Source organism: Mytilus edulis, chromosome 8 (assembly GCF_963676685.1).
Source record: "Mytilus edulis chromosome 8, xbMytEdul2.2, whole genome shotgun sequence".
NCBI classification, from domain to species: Eukaryota; Metazoa; Mollusca; class Bivalvia; order Mytilida; family Mytilidae; genus Mytilus; species Mytilus edulis.
In genome coordinates this window covers 66,478,131-66,498,929 of record NC_092351.1, presented here as the reverse complement: position 1 = coordinate 66,498,929, position 20,799 = coordinate 66,478,131, and the positions used below count along the sequence as shown (strand labels likewise).

The following is a 20,799-nucleotide window of genomic DNA, read 5'->3' as shown; positions in this document are numbered from 1 at the left end:
CTAAATAACTTTCGTTGTTGTACAAAACATAAAACATGATACTTGAGAATAAAAATTAATAAAAATAATATATCTTAAAATTAAAATAGTAATAATTATAAAAACTCAAATATCAGTTTTACCAGAGATTAAATTCAAGATGGCAGCGCCCAGTGCCACGACAAAAATGTCAAAAGTCGACAAAAAATTAAAGAAAAAGCAGATGAAGTTTCGTGACATGTTAGAAAAGAATGAAGGGATACAAATTACTGAAACACCAACAAAGGTTTAACACATTAAGAATCAATTAGTTTAGTACTAGGCAGGTGTTGTCTGTAAAATGTGTAAAAAAGTGTTCTCTTCACTATTTACAGTTTTTAATATGAGGCAGGCATAACCTGTGAATGGGGACGAAGTCTGTATGTATTATTTTTTTTACCTCTAACATGATAATAAAGGAAACGGAAATACCGTAACGTTCCCGATTTCGGTTCTGTGGTTAGGGATTGAACTGTGACGTTGCTTAAGTTATGACGTCATATTCAATGTAAACAAAAGAAACGCTTCCATCAGGTATCGTTTTTTTCAAATCAAACAATTATTAAAAATGAAATTGTATTGAGTTCCAATCTTATATTTTACTAGACTGATACATATAATTTTCTTTTCAAAGTCTCGTGCAAACAAGACAGATTTCTGCGCAAATGCGGGTAAAACCGGAACAGGAACTAGATCTGAAAAAAAAAGTTAACGATTTTGAGTTCATTAGTAGAATGAAAAATTCGGGAAATTTTCCCGATTTTTTAATTTTTTTTTATTATTGATTTTTCTACCGTAATTGGGGACTTCGTCCCCATATTACACTTACAGTAGACAAATTATTTAGGAATTAAGAATGACCTGAAATCTGCTCCAATCACCCTTCTGATGTTAACATGGTAAACGTCCAGGAATAATATGAGGCAGGCATAACCTGTGAATGGGGACGAAGTCTGTATGTATTATTTTTTTAATTCAATCACGTTGATAAAAGAAACCAAAATAATATGTAACGTTCCCGATTTTGATTCTGTTGTTAGGGAATTAACTGTGACGTTCTTTAAGTTATGACGTCATATTCTATGTAAAAAAAAGAAACGCTTTTATCAGGTAACGTTTTTTCATATCAAACAATTATTAAAATTGAATTTGTATTGAGATTATATTTTACTAGACTGATAAATATAAATTTTTTCAAAGTCTCATGCAAACAAGACAGATATCTGCGCAAAAGCGGAGAAAACCGGAACAGGAAGTAGATCTGAAAAAAAGTTAACGATTTTGAGTTCATTAGTAGAATGAAAAATTCGGGAAATTTTCCCGATTTTTTTTATTTTATTTTTTTTTAATTAATTTTTCTACCGTAAAAATTCTTGGACATGTTTTGACCATTTAATATGAGGAAGGCTTTACCTGTGACTGGGGGCGAAGTCTGTATTATTTTTTTTTTATTCAAACATGTTGATAAACGGAAATACCGTAACGTTTCCAATATTGGTTCTGTTGTTAGGGATTTAATTGTGACGTTATTTAAGTTACGACGTCATATTCAATATAAACAAAGAAACGCTGTTATCAGGTAACGTTATTTTCATAATATGAGGCAGGCATTACCTGTGAATGGGGACGAAGTTTGTTTAAATTATTTTTTTGTATTTTAAATATTTGTTAAAAAAAAGATACGGAAATACGGTAACGTTTCCGATTTTGGTTCTGTTGTTAGGGATTTTACTTGTGACGTTATTTAAGTTATGACGTCATGTTCAATGTAAACAAAGAAACGCAATGCATCAGGTAGGCCTAACGTTTATTCATACCAAAGACAAAGAATGATTAAAAATGAAATATTGGTATTGTGTTCCTTGAGTTCCTATATTTTACTAGACTAATCAAAGTCTCACAACAACAAGACCGGAAGAAGGAAGTAGAGTTATGTGTTCTACACAGATCCGGAAATTAAAAAACATGTCAAAAAAAAAATTGAACGATTTTGAGTTCATTAGTACAATGGAAATTTGGGAAATTTTCCCGATTTTTTTTTTTTTTTTTTTTATTGAATTTTCTACTGTAATAGGGGACATATCAAACAATTATTTAAAATATATTTGTTGATATGTTGATAAATATACATTTTATTCAAAGTCTCATTCCAACAAGACTGGAATAGGAAGCAACAAGACCGAAACAGGAAGTAGATCTGAAAAAAAAAAGTTAACGATTTTGAGTTCATTATTAGAATGAAAAAGTCGGGAAAATTTTCCCGATTTAAAAAAAAAAAATTTTTTATTGATTTTTCTACCGTAATTGATGACTTCGTCCCCATAATATCAGATAAATATACAGTTCTTTGGGAAAATATGAGCCCTTTTTTAGCTCACCTGGCCCGAAGGGCCAGGTGAGCTTTTCCCATCACTTGGCGTCCGTCGTCGTCCGGCGTCCGTCGTCCGGCGTCGTTAACTTTTACAAACTGCTGGGCCAAATTTAACCAAACATTGCCATAATCATTATTAGGGTATCTAGTTTAAAAGTTGTGTCCGGTGACCCGCCCAACCAACCAAGATGGCCGCCATGGCTAAAAATAGAACATAGGGGTAAAATGCAGTTTTTGGCTTGTAACTCAAAAACCAAAGCATTTAGAGCAAATCTGACATGGGATAAAATTGTTTATCAGGTCAAGATCTATCTGCCCTCAAATTTTCAGATGAATCCAACAACCCGTTATTGGGTTGCTGCCCCTGAACTTGTAATTTTAGGGAAGTTTTGCTGTTTTTGGCTATTATCTTGAATATTATTATAGATAGAGATAAACTGTAAACAGCAATAATGTTCAGCAAAGTAAGATTTACAAATAAGTCAACATGACCAAAATGGTCAGTTGACCCCTTTAGGAGTTATTGACCTTTATAGTTATTTTTTAACCATTTTTTCGTAAATCTTAGTAATCTTTTGCAAAAATCTTCTCCTCTGAAACTACTAGGCCAAATTAATCCAAATTTGGCCACAATCATCTTTGGGATATCTAGTTTAAAAAATGTGTGGCGTGACCCGGCCAACCAACCAAGATGGCCGCCATGGCTAAAAATAGAACATAGGGGTAAAATGCAGTTTTTGGCTTATAACTCAAAAACCAAAGCATTTAGTGCAAATCTGACTGCGGTAAAAGTGTTTATCAGGTCAAGATCTATCTGCCCTGAAATTTTCAGACAAATCAGACAACCTGTTGTTGGGTTGCTGCCCCCAAATTAGTAATTTTAAGGAAATTTTGCAAATTTTGGTTATTATCTTGAATATTATTATAGATAGAGATATACTGTAAACAGCAATAATGTTCAGCAAAGTAAGATTTACAAATAAGTCAACATGACAGAAATGGTCAATTGACCCCCTAAGGAGTTATTGTCCTTTATAGTCAATTTTCAACAATTTTTATAAAATTTGAAATTTTTACTAACATTTTCCACTGAAACTACTGGGCCAAGTTCATTATAGATAGAGATAATTGTAAGCAGCAAGGATGTTCAGTAAAGTAAGATGTACAAACACATCACCATCACCAAAATACAATTTTGTCATGAATCCATCTGCTTCCTTTGTTTAATAGTCACATAGAGCAAGGTGAGCGACACCAGCTCTTTAGAGCCTCTAGTTTTACTAAAAAGTGGGGTTTTTTTCACAAAAAAATATATATTACAACTTATATCAGGGACTTTCTATACTTACTTACTTAGTATAGAAAGTCCCTGCTTATATTGACCCCTCATAAAAGGGATATTTATAAAATTAAGGGGTTGTTCCCAAACTGATTATGACTTGGATGGAGAATTGTCTCATAGACCAGATTTAATTATTCAGTTATTTCTTGGTGAAGAGGGAAAAATACTTCATAAATTAAAGAATTAAAGAAATGTCAAAGTACAAGTGATAAATCAAGTTTTAATAAATGTAAAAACCTACTATTTTATGTTTACAAAAAAAAAATTAATTACTCGCCTTAACTTTTCAAGCTTCGCCTCAAAAATTTGCAAATTAAATATTTTTTTTATTAAAATTTTCAAATTGCTTGCTCGCCCCAAATTTTGGAGTCCAAAAGTCCGTAGAACAAGAAATTAAACTGGTGTGGCCTAATATAGTTTGTTAATTTTCATTACAGATTATATGTGTTCACAATGGTGGACTTGACAATTCTGTGAGTAGAGAGGAAATTTCAACAGCTCTTGACAAACATGGATCTCTCATTGATGTCATCATGTTGCCAAAGAAACCATACTCAATTGTCTGCTTTAAAACAACTGAAGACGCAACAAAATGTTGTGAAGAGTTTAATGGCCTTGAGATGCCACCTAATGGGAAAAGAAAACATTCTGTTATACTTTATTTGTCATATGTAAACAAAGGTAAACTTTAATTTCTCTTTACCAAGGAAGGTTATATTACAGATTGATGGACATGACATAAATTCCTTTCTTGAACTTAAGGGAAAGAAGAATGCTGTTCTTCATCTCAAAGTCACACCAAGGCCTTCAAAACTGGCCTTAGTACAAGTTAAAGGCTCCCATAGTTTAGTTTGAGTGAAAATATTTGTTTGGTGTTGATGATACTACATTTCCAATTAAAGAACACAAACAATGGGTTTATAATATCAACATGATCAACAACCTTCAGTCAATAACAGACAATGCAATTTTGCAGTTACTGTTCTAAAATATAAAAAAAGTTCAGAACTGTAAAGGATTCATACAACCATGAGGCACATCAACATATATGCTAAATAACTTGGCAGGAAATAATGTGTTATAAATATATAGTGCAATCATTTTTGATGGACTATTTCTGGACCTTTTATTGCTGACAATGGGGTATGGGTTTTGCTCATATGGTGACCTATAGTTGTTAATTTCTGTGTCATTTGGTCTCTGTTGGAGCGTTGTCTCATTGGTAATCACATATTCTTATTCTCATATGTATAATAATTTCAGCGAAAAATAGACTGAGTGTGAAAGGGAAAAGTCAAGTAGTACACAAATGAAAAGTAATCTGAAGAAAAAACATATATGTTCCACAAAACTCATTATACATGTTATAGGGTCTTTTGGGAAACTGTTGGGTTGAAAAGATATAATTATTTCATTAAATGTTTGCTACAAAGAAAATCATTTAAGACTGGTATTCAAGTTTTCTGGGTGGTTAAGAATTGTTAAAGATGCACATTTAAAGAGAATAAATAGAAATCAAACTATTTACAGCTAAACTGATTTATGTTCATTTCTGTGGTCTTTGTTCAGGAAGGAGAGTATAATAACTGAATAATTTGTCTTGTTAATTAGAAAAAAATAAATCATTAAAATTTGTCTGTTTTCTCAAAAGCACAATTGAATTTTTACACTGTATGATTTAATTCAATCATTAAATTTATTACTGATAAAGGTTACTAAAAGTAGTTAATCGTACGTTGTACTTGATATTTTTTACTTGAATGAAATTTGGTTTATATGTTATAGTTCCATCCAATATTTTACCTTGTAAGGACCTACCACCTGGACTGATTGTACTTGAAAACTTTGTGTCTGAAGCAGAAGAGAATCAGTTGATATCCAGTTTACACTGGCAAAATGATAATCGTAAGTACAAGATAACTTCACTGTCTAAAACATCACATTAAAGAACCTGAACAGAATCAGTTGATATTGAGTTTTCACTGGTAATTGTCTAAAACATCACATTAAAGAAGCAAAGAAGTACTTGATATCCATTTTACACTGGCAATTTGATAAATGTAAGCCTTATATCATGTCACAGTCATACGAGTGAGAGGTTTAGCTAGCTATGACATCAGGTTTTATCCACCATTTGCTACAATTAGGAAATTCCTGTACAAAGCCAGGAATATGACTGTTGTTTTCATTGGATATGTTTGACCTTTTGAATTTGCCATTTGACAAGGAAGTTTCCAATTAGAATTTACCTTGGAGTTCAGTATTTGTATGCCCCCACCATAGTAGAGGAAGCATTAAGTTTTACCCTTGTGACCGTACTTACATATGTCTGTACATCCCAAAATTAGTTTCCAATATCTAACTTTAGTTTGCCTCAAACAAATGTTATGAAACTTAAATACAACATGTACAATGCTTAATTCCAAAAAAACACAAAACAAGTTTGAATTTTGTTGTTGTCACTTTTACCATTCTAAAGTTATGCCCCTTTACAAATGGAAAAATTGCTGAATTTTTTATATCTAATCTCTAACTTGAGTTTGCCTCAACTTAATGTTATGAAACTGATACACAATGCTTAATATCACAAAAAACAGATAGGGTTTAAATTTTGGTGGAATCACTTTTAGTGTTCTAGAGTTATATACCTTTACAAATTGAAATATTCTTTTTCGTTCTCTTAACTTATGTGATGAAAAGTGTACACAATACTTATTACATTGTACTACAAAACTCAGATTGGGAAGTGTTACTTTGACAGTTCTTGGGTTATGTCCCTTTATACCTTTATAACGTTATATGCAAGCAGGGGCATCATCTGTCTTCCATGCACACATTCCCCATTTATTGTTACTTTACTTTTTCTAAAACATCAAAATGCCAATAAACATCAAAACACATCATTGAATAAAAAGAATACAGTTTCCCTGTTTTTTGTTCTGTAGTTGAGTGCCTTAACCATTGTCCTTTGGTAATGTAAACTATACTGTATGATTGTTTTGAAGCATTTGGGAGAATTTTTATTTATTTTCAGAGATGAAGCACAGAGAAGTGCTGCATTATGGGTACGAGTTTAGATATGACATTAATGATGTGGATGCTGATGACCCTCTGCCTCAGTCTATACCAGCAGAATGTAATGAAATACTTCAGAAGGCCCTTCAAACAGGATATATCAATCACTTACCAGATCAACTTACAGTCAACAAATATGTTCAAGGGCAAGGTCAGTAGTAACAAGCATTATATTTCAGGGCCTTTTTCTAGCAGACTATGTTGTATGGCTTTGCTCATTGTTGAAGCCATAAAGTGACCTATAGTTATAAATTTCTGCTCTTGTAAATATTTGTCTCATTGACAATGACCACATCTTCTTTTTTATGATAACTGTAATTGGACAAACATGTACAGAGACAAGGTCAATGTAACAAACTGTACAGAAAAGGTCAGTATGATAAGAAAGGAAAGGCCAGTTTAGCAAAAATACACTTCGACAAGGTCAGAAAAGAAATAACCACCTTTATAAAGGTCTGTGAAAAATAGAGGGACAAGATACCAATTGTGAGAATAAATAATTTAATATTGTATTTTCTTCTTGTTTCCTGGAATTGAACAAACAATAGATTGATTTTTATGCCCCACCTACGATAGTAGAGGGGCATTATGTTTTCTGGTCTGTGCGTCCGTCCGTCCGTTCATCCGTCCGTTCGTTCGTCCATCCGTTCGTTCGTTCGTCCGTCTGTCCCGCTTCAGGTTAAAGTTTTTGGTCGAGGTAGTTTTTGATGAAGTTGAAGTCCAATCGACTTTAAACTAGGTACACATGTTCCCTATGATATGATCTTTTTAATTTTAATGCCAAATTTAGAGATTTTACCCCAATTTCACGGTCCACTGAACATAGAAAATGATAGTGCGAGTGGGGCATTCGTGTACTGAGGACACATTCTTGTTAATGAAATGTTATGTATAGCATGTAATTATAAAAGAGAGGCTCACTTTGAAAGAAATTTATTGTTCAAAGGTTAACAAATATACCTAGGCATAAGTCTTCTATGAAGAAAAATCCTCCAAAAATGTATGTGAACAAGAAATGACACACATCCTTGTATTAGATTAAATTATCCAGATAACAATGGTGAACCACTCCATAGGTACAAATGTATGATTAAAAGGAGATGTTAGATGTATATTGATGAAACACAAATGAAACAGTACAACAACAAAAAAGACAAAAATAGATCATTTCGTGATAATTTGAAAGTATACCCAGTGTGTAATTGTAAGAGGTGCCGGTAATTCCTTTATATTTCCTTGTATACTGCTTCTTTTAAGTTTTAGTATGTTTATATATTATAACTAGTTGCTAACTTTGGAAACACTTTGTGTTCATGCAATCAACTTGAACAGTTTTGTTTTATAGGAATTCCTCCACATGTTGACACACCACCAGCTTTTGAAGACGGAATAATGTCGTTAAGTTTGTTATCTCAGGTAAAGGTTTACAGTGTTTTCTAATCATTGTTTTAGAGCCTATTGTTACAGATATGATATGCTAACCAAGGAATTGTACCAAAATTCTAATGTAAGCCAGATGAATTTGGACTTTTTTTAGGAATGCTTGATTTCTAAAACCAAAACAGTTTTATGTGTTAAAGGCCGTACTTTGACCTATAATGGTTTACCTTTTACTAATTGTGACTTAGATGGATAGTTGTCTCATTGCCACTCCTACCAAATCTTTTTATATCTATATCACAAAATATAGTAAATTTCAATACACAAATATACATGTTTATACAATGATATATAGGGAATGATACCTGCATTTATTTTGTTACTGTAATGGATAATTTATTGAATTATGATTTTCTATATCTTACATACCTTTTTATAGATTGTCATGGAGTTCAGTCATCCTGAAGGTCAACAAATATCTGTTTTGTTACCCAGACGTAGTTTGTTAATTATGACTCGAGAGTCCCGTTATCTCTGGTCACATGGTATAACTCCACGAAAGTCTGATATCATCACAACAGCTGATGGCTTAGATTTAACTATGAGGGAAACCAGGGTATCGTTTACATTCAGAAAAATAATTCATCCAAAAGATAGAATTGGTAGAATTGTACCATTCCAAACTGCAGAGTAAGTGATTAAAGATGTTCTACTTATTCAGAATAAGCACCATTCAATTATGATATTGATCTTAAAGTGCAAAATCAATAGACCACTTTCCAGTTAGTTGCATTTCAGTCAAAATATTTTGGGTTTAGTGAACACCATTCATGAGTTTAGGGGCATGATCACTACCTTCCCATGTTGAGCGAGCATTTGAAAAAATGTAATGCTATCTTGCATGAATTATTCATCAAATTAAATTCTTATGAATTGATAATCAGCACTGCTGTCATTAGGTGATTGTGATTAAGTAGCTACGGAACAAACCATATTTCTAGTTTATCTTGCATAATGACAATCACAAAGAAGCTTGATGAACTTTAATAGTGCAGGGATACAGCCTCTATCTGGTAAATGAGGTCATAAAGGTGGCATAATTGACAAACTTTTCTGGTGAAGGACATAACTCAAAAAGGGTCTATTCTATTGTAACCATTTTACTTTTTGTCATTTCAGAATATTGTTTCACCTGATTAAGCTGAATTTTGTAGAATTTCAGATTTTCTCTCAACAACTTTCTTTATTTTCAGTTATCTTATAAACTAATGATTTGAAATTAAAAGCTTTAAAAATATACTATAACTGAATAAACAATACTGAGCAAAGTCAATGGGGAATAGACAAGATATGTAGTGTTAGTACAAAAAGATTTAAGCCAATGAACATGATTATAGACACTTTGATAATCTATTTTTCAGTCTTTGACAAATGAATAAAATATATGTACTTTTTGTTGAAAACAAGATAGTTCAACTTTTAGCTATAAAATTATATTGACCAGCCAAATTTCATTTTCTTATCAATTAAAAATGATGACTGGTCAAAATCATTGAGTAAGGCAACCAAAAGAGAGAAAAAAAACCACATTTAACTGCTAATGAATTCAGCACTATTAATCCTTTGAGTAAAAATAGAAAATATCTTTTGACCATGTTAAGCTCTTTATCACAGTTAGTCTAGACTAGTTCTGAATTCATTTTACATATATTTGTATAATACATGTAATAGTATAGTATATTATTATACGACCGCAAATTTTGAAAAAATTTTCGTCGTATATTGCTATCACGTCGGCGTCGTCGTCGTCGTCGTCCGGCGTCCGAATACTTTTAGTTTTCGCACTCTAACTTTAGTAAAAGTGAATGAAAATCTATGAAATTTTAACACAAGGTTTATGACCACAAAAGGAAGGTTGGTATTGATTTTGGGAGTTTTGGTCCCAACATTTTAGGAATTAGGGGCCAAAAAGGGCCCAAATAAGCATTTTCTTGGTTTTCGCACTATAACTTTAGTTTAAGTTAATAGAAATCTATGAAATTTTGACACAAGGTTTATGACCACAAAAGAACGGTTGGGATTGATTTTGGGAGTTTTGGTCTCAATAGTTTAGGAATTAGGGGCCAAAAAAGGGCCCAAATAAGCATTATTCTTGGTTTTCGCACAATAACATTAGTTTAAGTAAATAGAAATCAATGAAATTTAAACACAATGTTAATGACTACAAAAGGAAGGTTGGTATTGATTTTGGGAGTTTAGGTCCCAACAGTTTAGGAATTAGGGGCCAAAAAGGGACCCAAATAAGCATTTTTCTTGGTTTTCGCACCATAACGTTAGTATAAGTAAATAGAAATCTATGAAATTTAAACAATAAAAGAAAGGTTGGGTTTGATTTTGGGAGTTTTGGTCCCAACATAATAAGGGGCCCAAAGGGTCCAAAATTAAACTTTTGTTTGATTTCATCAAAATTGAATAATTGGGGTTCTTTGATATGCTGAATCTAACTGTCATGACTGTGTATGTAGATTCTTATGTTTTGGTCCCGTTTTCAAATTGTTCTACATTAAGGTCCAAAGGGTCCAAAATTAAACTTAGTTTGATTTTGACAAAAAATGAATCAGTTAGGTTCTTTGATATGCTGAATCTAAAAATGTACTTAGATTCTTGATTATTGGCCCAGTTTTCAAGTTGGTCCAAATCGGGGTCCAAAATTAAACTTTGTTTGATTTCATCAAAAATTGAATAAATGGAGTTCTTTGATATACCAAATCTAACTGTGTATGTAGATTCTTCATTTTTGGTCCTGTTTTCAAATTGGTCTACACTAAAGTCCAAAGGGTCCAAAATTAAACTTAGTCTGATTTTAACAAAAATTGAAATCTTGAAGTTCTTTGATATGCTGAATCCAAAAATGTACTTAGATTTTTTATTATGGGCCCAGTTTTCAAGTTGGTCCAAATCAGGATCTAAAATTATTATATTAAGTATTGTGCAATAGCAAGTCTTTTCAATTGCACAGTATTGCGCAATGGCAAGAAATATCTAATTGCACAATATTGTGAAATATCAATTTTTTTTTTAATTAGAGTTATCTTTCTTTGTCCAGAATAGTAAGCAAGAAATATCTAATTGCAAAATATTGTGCAATAGCAAGATTTTTTTTTAATTGGAGTTATCTTTCTTTGTCCAGAATCAACTTAAATCTTTGTTATATACAATATACAATGTATATTCACTTTTTACTACCAACTGATAAATTAAAATAATCTTTACCATTCAGTGTTAACAAGCAGTTTTTTTACATCTTAATATTTTATGATGTATTTAAATGAGTAGTTATTGTTGCAAACTCCATTAGAAATTTTAATTGAGATTAGTTTTGGAATAAGGGAAAGGGGGATGTGATTAAAAAAATTGGGTTCAATTTTTCTCATTTGAAATTTCATAAATAAAAAAGAAAATTTCTTCAAACATTTTTTTGAGAGGATTAATATTCAACAGCATAGGGAATTGCTCTAAGAGAAACAAAAATTTTAAGTTCATTAGAACACATTCATTCTGTGTCAGAAATCTATGCTGTGTCAACTATTTAATCACAATCCAAATTTAGAGCTGAATCCAGCTTGAATGTTGTGTCCATACTTGCCCTAACCGTTCAGGGTTCAACCTCTGCGGTCGTATAAAGCTACGCCCTGCGGAGCATCTGGGTTGTGTGAGTAATCATCCCTCACACTGTTATCTTGAAATATCAAAACGTACTGGGCACAATAAAAATCTGAGACCTGTGTTTAAGCCTCCAAACATTAATGTATTGATTTTTATGATTATTTTCCTTTCAGTTTAAGTATAATGCTTCCAAAATGTGACACAGATGCAGAAAAATTAGAGAATTCTCATGTTCAACAGGTAATGGATGATACTTGCTATAAGGCTCCACTTATTTAATTTACATTCAATAGATTTCCGTGTGTCAGTTTTACCCAGCTCAATTTTTGTCGAGCCTGCAACTTTTGTTGCAGAAAGCTCGACATAGGGATAGTAATCCAGCGAGGGCGGCGGTGTTTTAGCTAACTTCTTAAAAGGTTTATACTTTAGAAGGTGAAAGACCTGGATGCTTCATACTTTGTATATAGATGCCTCATGTTACGAAGTTTCTGTCAGTCACATGTCCAATGTCCTTGACCTCATTTTCATGGTTCAGTGACCACTTGAAAAAAAAGTTCAAAATTTTTGTAATGTTGAATTCTCTCTTATTATAAGTAATAGGATAACTATATTTGGTATGTGCGTACCTTGCAAGGTCCTCATGCCTGTCAGACAGTTTACACTTGACCTCGACCTCATAAGTAATAGGGCTAGTATATTTGGTGTATGGAAGGAATATCAACATAATATCAATGATTAGTAAAGAAGCGAGACATTTCAGTGTGTGCACTCTTGTTTATAGGACCGCAAAAATTGAAAATTTTTTGGTCGTAAATTGGTATCACGTTGGCGTCTTCGTCTGCGTCGTCGTCATAGTCCGAGACATTTGGTTTTCGCACTATAACTTTAGTATAAGTAAATAAAAAATCTATGAAATTTGAACACAAGGTTTATGACCACAAAAGGAAGGCTGGGAATGATTTTGGGAGTTTTGGTCCCAATAGTTTAGGAATTAGGGGCCAAAAAGGGCCCAAATAAGCATTTTCTTGGTTTTCGCACTATAACTTTAGTTTAAGTAAATAGAAATCTATGAAATTTTGACACAAGGTTTATGACCACAAAAGGAAGGTTGGGATTGATTTGGGGAGTTTTGGTTCCAACAGTTTAGGAATTAGGGGCCAAAAAAGGGCCCAAATAAGCATTATTCTTGGTTTTCGCACAATAACTTTAGTAAAAGTGAATAGAAATCAATGAAATTTAAACACAAGGTTTATGACCACAAAAGGATGGTTGGGATTGGTTTTGGGAGTTAAGGTCTCAACAGTTTAGGAATAAGGGGCCAAAAAGGGGCCCAAATAAGCATTTTTCTTGGTTTTCGCACCATAACTTTAGAAAAAGTAAATAGAAATCTATGAAATTTTAACACAAGGTTTGTGACCATAAAAGGAAAGTTGGGATTGATTTTGGGAGTTTTGGTCCCAACAGTTTAGGAATAAGGGGCCCAAAGGGTCCAAAATTAAACTTTGTTTGATTTCATCAAAAATTGAATAATTGGGGTTCTGTGATATGCCGAATCTAACTGTGTATGTAGATTCTTAATTTGTCAATGGTGAGACCATTTTGATAAAATAACACCATTGACCAGTTAAGTAACACCACTGAATATATCATGAAAATCAGCATTGTTTTGTGCTTATTTCATGTTTAACAAGCGAAACATCATATTATTTATGAAACAATACTTATTTAACAATGTTTTAACAATATCATGTATTACATTTACAAAGTTTTCACAAACTGATGTATGCTGGTAACAATGACACTATTTAGTAACACTATTGACATTTTTAGTTATGGATGTTATGTTATATAATTTGAGAATTTTTAGCATAAGAATTATTTTTTCCTCTTTTTCTTTTGCTCAGTGTTCTTTGCTCTGTGTTCAGTACTTATTAAAAGTAAAATCTGAAATGCGATGTCAATGGTGGTACTTTTGTGTCATTGGAGTTGCTGAAGGGTCGGTGGTGTAACTATATAAAAATGCGACATTTTTTTATTTTTATTCATGAATGAAAGTGTTTTTAGGCCGTATACGAAGGATTAGGTATATTATTATCATTTAATCTGATACATTTTACATATATTCAGTTAAAGTGTATTTACAACGGCCATAATTAGGACAGCCAACTTTTTTATGACAATGTATTCTGAGATTTATGTTTGAATAGAATGCACAGCTATATGAATAATGTCAATAAGTCGTAATTTAAACCTAAACAACAAATTGGAACAGTTGTTTGATGTTTAACAATAATATTTAGTACCTAAATGTATGTTTTAAATTGGTAACACCATTGACACGATTCTATCAAAGGATGACCTAAAATTGTTAAAATTGAAGGAACTCTTCATTTTCCCCATTGCATATTTCTGAATATCGTTGCTACCATACTATAGAATAGAGGGCCACATTCAAATATTTTAAACAATGACATCATTTTTCAAAATATTACCTCGTCGAAATTTGCACTTTTTTTTATAATGACCAAGGTATGCTGTTTCTGGCGGCAGCGACGACGGCGAGGACGATGGTATAAACAATGTATTAGTTTGTGATTAATAGGTCTAGTTTATGGTGAACCACAAGTGGTAGGTCAATCATATTTGGTATGGAGTTGTATAAGCATTGGCACATCTCATTTCCGTGGAGATTATTTGGCTCTGCCCCCTCAGTCATGGTAATGGACTTTGAAACTTTTGCTTATTTTACTGTACATATATTAGTTTGTGATTAGGTCAGTTTATGGGGAATCACAATTGGTAGGTTAGTATTATTTAGTATGCAGTTGTATAAGCATTGGCATTTGGCCCTGCCCCTTAGTCATGGTCGACTTTGAAATTTTTTCTAAGTTATCATGTATTAGTTTGTGATAAGGTCAATTCTAGGGGAACCATTAGTGGTAGGCCAATGTTAATTGGTAGTCAGTTGTAAAAGCATTGGCACATCTCACCTCGATGGAGAATATTTGGCCTCGCCCCTCAGTCACAGTCTAATGACTTTGTAACTTATCTTAATTTACATGTATTAGTTTGTGATTAAATCAGTTTAAGATGAACTGCTAATGTTAAGTCAATGATATTTGGTATGCAAATTTATTGGCATTTGCAAGTATCGTTTCCATAGAGATCATATAGCCCCACCCCCTCTTCATGGTTCATTGACTGAAACTTTTACATAGTTTACAAGTTAATGTTTGTGTTTAGGTTTGGGAACGAATTATAATAACTCAATGGTATTTGGTATGCAGTCGTATCAGCATTGGCACATCTCATTTACATGGAGATTTTTTAGCCATGTTACTAAGTCATGGTTCATTGACTTTGTATTTGCATAACTTGTATAAGATGTTAAAAGTATTGCTATTTTGATTTCAACATTTGCAAAAAGGCGAGACATATCTCTGTGATAACAGTTTATTAAAGAAGGTTCCATACCACAAAATTAAAGTTGGGATTCAATTTAGGGGTTATGGGGCCAACAGTTTAGGATTTAGGGGTCAAAAAGGGGCAAAAAAACAAACATTTTTCTAGTTTCAGGATAATAACTTGTGTATAAATATTTTGATTGCTCTTAAATTGTACCACCATGTTTGATACCACAAGTAGAAGGTTTGCATTCATTTTAGGGGTTATGGGGCCTTATTATGTCAAAAATTTGATAACAATCCAAATTCAGACAGTATCAAGCTTGAATATTGTTTCCAAATTTGCCCCAACTGTTCAGAGTTAGGCCTTTGTGGTCATATCAGGCTGCGCTCAGCGAAGCATTTATTATAATATAAAGTAGTTAACTATATGTGGTCTTTGTAAAGATGACTGTCTGATTATCTTGGTTAGTTTATTCAATTAGAACCTAGTTTCTACAGTCTGAAGGGAGTACACCACTAATTCATGGTCCCATTGCTTTCTATGTTAAATTCCTCCGTTTCTAGCAGGCACAACTCTTTTGTTTTAAGTTCAAATAAAGTGGCAATCATTGCATTTACAAGCAACACTATATGGTGTCTTGTACTGCAAAAATCAACATACCTTAAAAGTTAAATGGCATATAAGAAAGAACTGGTTCCCAGAACTTCGGATGTACCCTCTTTTTAAAATTTGATGCAGTTTTTTAAATATTCAAAATTAAAAGTCAAAAAGTGTTCTACAATGATCACCAGTCCTTCAGCTTTCATTTCATACCAAAAATACCTAAATATTCTACATATTTTGAAAGTTACACTCATGCGTAGGAACTATTTTGAGTTAAATATGTACTACTTTCTGGTATGTGCTTTCTGGCCGGTGCCTTAATTAGTGGTGTTACACCTGAAGATTACTGTATTTTCTTAGATGTTTGGTACTGATTCCAAATCTTGATCTCTTGATTTATAACATTATTTAGTCATTATCATTGTGTGATCAGGGTGAATAGTGACACACACTTGCAACCAAGATGGTTTGGTACGATAATTTACAATCATTTTCATAAAAATTCTTGCTTTTTTCATACATTAAATGAACTTGATATTAATGTAAGAAATCTTGTTGAGTTTTATCTGTATTTGATCTCAAAGTAACTGTTTTCCATTTAAGATATATGCAAATGAAAATAATTACTAGTAACTGTATTTTTGCACCATCCAATATTGTGTAAACTAAAGTAAAACATGTTGCTTTACAGGTATATGAAGAAATAGCAGATCATTTCAGTGGAACAAGACACACACCATGGCCTAAGATATCTCAGTTTATCAAAGATATGCCTGTAGGATCATTGATGGCAGATATTGGCTGTGGAAATGGAAAATATCTTGGTCTCAATCAGTCTGTATATGAGGTATGAGCAAATGATAAGAAAAACAAATATTTTCAATTTATAACAATACATTTGTTTATTAGAGTTTGACATTTTGATTTGAATCTCTGGTAATTGTTTTGATTTGAGTGTTGTATGTAACATGTAACATTAACTTTTTGCCATAGAAAATAAAAGAGACTTGTTTTCAGGACTAAAGAAAGTTTATGAGAAATGCAAAAATAAGTATGTCAGAAAGAGGTGTTGTCTCCCCTTTTATGAATTTTGCAGAAAGAGAGAGATGAGGATGTTTAAATTACTACAAGAACACACCCGTGATATCGCGGGTCCATGACTGAATTAAAGTATATAACTATGCGCAAGCCTTATTTTAGTATTAGTACTGTCATCTGATAAAGTCATGCCGATTATAAGATACACAATTTTCTCTGCTTTCAAATCTTTCCGTTTGAACCCGTCGAACTGGAACTTATCAATTATTGGTAATATTAATTATTTGGAAAACAAAAGGTCCTAGAATGGAGTATTTTTTAATCAACAGCATTGTCCTGTATTAGTTATAAATAAAGTTGAATTCTTTGATTCGCTATTTTACGTCATGCCCGCTAACAAATTGAAACTTATTTTTAGTCCAGATTTTTAGTATTCGTATTGTTATCTTAGAAAGTCTTACGGATTAAAATACTACAATAGGTAACAATTTGACAATTTAGTAGTGTCAACCCTGTGATTATGACCCGTGTAAATAGCATATTAATCCTGAATACACCGTTTGGTGGTGCGCCTGTCAGATGCGGAACGTACAGATAAGGTAATAGGTAACAGGTGATTATACTATTGGTATCGGTAGCGGACTGGACCCGGAACTTCTTAATTATTGGCAATATTAATTACGTGGAAAACAAAAGGGCCTGGAGTGGTGTAATTTTTAATCTACACCTGTGTACTATATTAGTTGTGTATAAAGTTGAATTCTTTGATTCGTCGTTTTTATGTGATGACGGCTGACAAATTGGACCTCGTAATTTTAGTATTATAGATGAGTACAGTCAGATAGTGGTAACAACATCCACTCTCTTTTAAATAAAAGTCCACATAAATACTATTGATTCTTTATTGTCTCCGTTGATTACAAAATTTCATGGATTTTACCGTTATACAGCAGTTACAGAATACAGTATAAAGGAATCTGTCATGTGACTTCCATCACTTCCAACACATGTTGAGCAAACAGGTGAAAAAGTTTGATTATATACTGCACAAAATATTTGGGAAATTAGAATGTAGTAAGATGGTCTCCCTCCCTCAGTCATATGGAAATCGAGTATTGCTTTTATTAGTGAGTAGTTCTGTTTTTATGTTTGATCACAATGTTATGATTCCATATACTGGTATATACCTTATTTATTGTTTTGTTGTAGGTTGGATCAGACCGGAGTGTTAACCTATCAGAGATTTGTCATGGCCGTTCCCACGAGGTGTATGTTGGAGATGTCCTTCACATTCCATTACGTTCCTCTTCCTTTGATTTCTGTATATGTATAGCTGTCATTCATCATATGTCTACTCAGGTAAACCATACTTATTGTCTGCGATGAAAGTTACTTATTGTAAAGTTTTTAATGATTCAATCTAGCATAGATCCTTCCATACTTAAAATAAGTAAATGAGCCTGGAAAATTTGTTATTATTAGTTATCATAGTACACATTTAATTGAATTTAATTAAGATGATTGAACATATCCCTCGAAATGTATATGCTACAAAGGAAAGGAGTAGGTTCAACCGTTCAGTAAGACCTCTTTTTGGCCCCAAAATATAGCAGTTTTACATAATTGTTAAAAAATAAACTTTAAGAAATTTTTTTGAAAGTAGAATACTTCTGCTACATAAATATGGGCTGTTTTTTTACCATACAATGCACACATATCGGGTACTTTCATCATTAAGTCATGCTAAATTACTGAAATCCTGAAAATTCTAGCACTTGAGTTAAATTTTAGACAATTTTTGTCTGAAATGGAAGTGGCTGCATTTGTGTTCATTCTTAATATTTAAATGTTAGTTGTATTTGATGATAATACATATTATATATAAAGGTTGAGAGTGAACACGGATGTAGTCACTTTCATTTTAAACAAAAATCTTCCGAAAACTAACATATTATGGCATATTTGATAGATTTTCATATTTAAGATTGAATTTGAGTGTCCAAAACGACAAAATCAGTTCAAATCTTTCACATAAACTAATTGAATCAACTGAAGTAGACACTTAAGGATGTACTTACAATGACTTAGGTGAAATTTAAAAAATCAAGAAATTAAAATTGATACTACATTTTGAAAGAGTACCAGTTAAGGAACAAAATAAGCTAAAAATATTGATAGATCATGGACCTCCTTTTCAAGATATTTGAGTTTTAAAAAAAAGCCTGAAAAGGCTGACTCAGACTTTTACCTAACATTTGCCTTGGTATTGTTTGGATCTCAAATCGATGGAACGAAAATTAAGAAATTGCTTAAATTTTGGAAAATGGCCTTTTATGAGTCACCTAAGTACATCCTTAAGTGTTTAAAAAAGTGTCCATAATCTTTCTTCAGATGAAATTGAAATTTGGGGCGAAAAAAGGCCCTTACTCCTTTATAGATTAACATATATCAGTATCATCAAGTTTGGAAAGTCAAGAAACTATTAAACTCATTTAGCATAAATATCAGAGCTTTAAGTGAGTTACTGTAAACCAACTTATTTTCACGGATACTTTATTTTTGCATTTAACAATTTTAGTCTAGTTCGCAATGATTTAATTTTGCAATTCTTAAATTGACTTGATTTAAATAAATAAGGAAAAATCCAAGTTTTACATATTCAACATGATTTATATTTGCATCATTTTTCTATTTGCAAAAGTCACGAAAATAAGTTGGTTACAGTATTGTAATTGTTTGTTACATTACAGGAAAGAAGAGAGGCAGCTATAATAGAATTATTAAGAATCTTACGATCAGGTGGAAAACTTCTGATATATGTATGGGCCATGGAACAGGAACGCTATAAAATCAAATCAAAATATCTGAAAGAGAGCAAATTACACAACACTGACAAAGATCATAGTTTGTGCAGCAATGTTAACTGCTCTGACAAATTAACGAGTGAGGAATCGGCAAGCAAAGAAAACACTCAACAAGGTGACAGTCAAGTTATGAACCATAAGAGCGAAAAGGATTCAAACAGTGAATTAGCATGTGATAGTCAAAGTAATAAGAAAGATTCATTTGATGGTAGTGATAGAAAAGGGACAGAAGAAACAATTGTCAGTCAGGCTGACAACAAAACAAACTGTTGTTTAACTGTGCATAAAAATAGAACTTATTTTCAACAGCAAGATGTTCTGGTGCCATGGGAAAGGAAAGATCAGGACAATAATACCACAAGTTTCCATAGATACTATCATGTTTTTAAGGAAGGAGAATTAGAGGAAATGTGTGGTAGAATAAGTGGATGTCATGTGCTTGAAAAATATTATGATCAAGGAAACTGGGCAGTTATTGTCCAGAAACAATGATCAATAGAAAAATAAATTTTATTTATTACTTATTTTGTTAACACCAGACTACTAAGTATTGTATTGGGGGAAGATGCACTTAGACCAACATAAAAGTACACTTACCGGTACACAATATCCACAAAAAAGAGATATGCCTCCCATTTAGGCTATTCTTGTTTACAGATGCCTTGTGTTTTATGTCCCAGTTATGGGCATTATGTTTTCTGGTCTGTGCGTCTGTTCGTTTGTCCCTCCGTCCATTTGTTTGTTGGTTCATTGGTCCATTTGTCCGCCTGCTTCAGGTTAAAGTTTTTGGTTGAGGTAGTTTTTGATGAAGTTGAAGTCCAATCAACTTGAAACTATGTACACATGTTCCCTAGAATATTAATCTTTTTAATTTTAATGCCAAATTAGAGTTTTTACCCCATTTTCACAGTCCACTGACCATAGAAAATGATAGTGCAGATGAAGCATCCCTGTACTAGGGACACATTCTTGTTATTATTAAAATAAGATTTGGTATGATTGCCAGTGAGGAATGAGACAACTATATAGTACGG

The 20,799-nt window shown here is 32.4% G+C and overlaps 1 protein-coding gene across 1 annotated transcript; it reads left to right on the top strand.

Moving 5' to 3' along the window:
• Nucleotides 1-126: 126 nt before the first annotated feature.
• Nucleotides 127-20,285, top strand: LOC139486106 (tRNA (carboxymethyluridine(34)-5-O)-methyltransferase alkbh8-like). The gene is made up of 10 exons (XM_071270817.1): nt 127-265; nt 4,169-4,412; nt 5,517-5,636; nt 6,766-6,957; nt 8,152-8,222; nt 8,626-8,876; nt 12,026-12,092; nt 16,555-16,710; nt 18,111-18,260; nt 19,652-20,285. The coding sequence occupies exons 1-10, from the start codon at nt 140-142 to the stop codon at nt 20,255-20,257; spliced, it is 1,983 nt and encodes a 660-aa protein (XP_071126918.1). The 5' UTR covers nt 127-139; the 3' UTR covers nt 20,258-20,285.
• Nucleotides 20,286-20,799: the final 514 nt, after the last annotated feature.

Excerpts from the sequence above, each read along its gene's own strand:
- LOC139486106 (XM_071270817.1), top strand. The coding sequence starts at position 140 with ATGGCAGCGCCCAGTGCCACGACAAAAATGTCAAAAGTCGACAAAAAA. Across the intron at positions 6,958-8,151 it reads CAAATATGTTCAAGGGCAAG|GAATTCCTCCACATGTTGAC; the intron begins GTCAGTAGTAAC and ends TTTGTTTTATAG. Across the intron at positions 12,093-16,554 it reads AGAATTCTCATGTTCAACAG|GTATATGAAGAAATAGCAGA; the intron begins GTAATGGATGAT and ends GTTGCTTTACAG.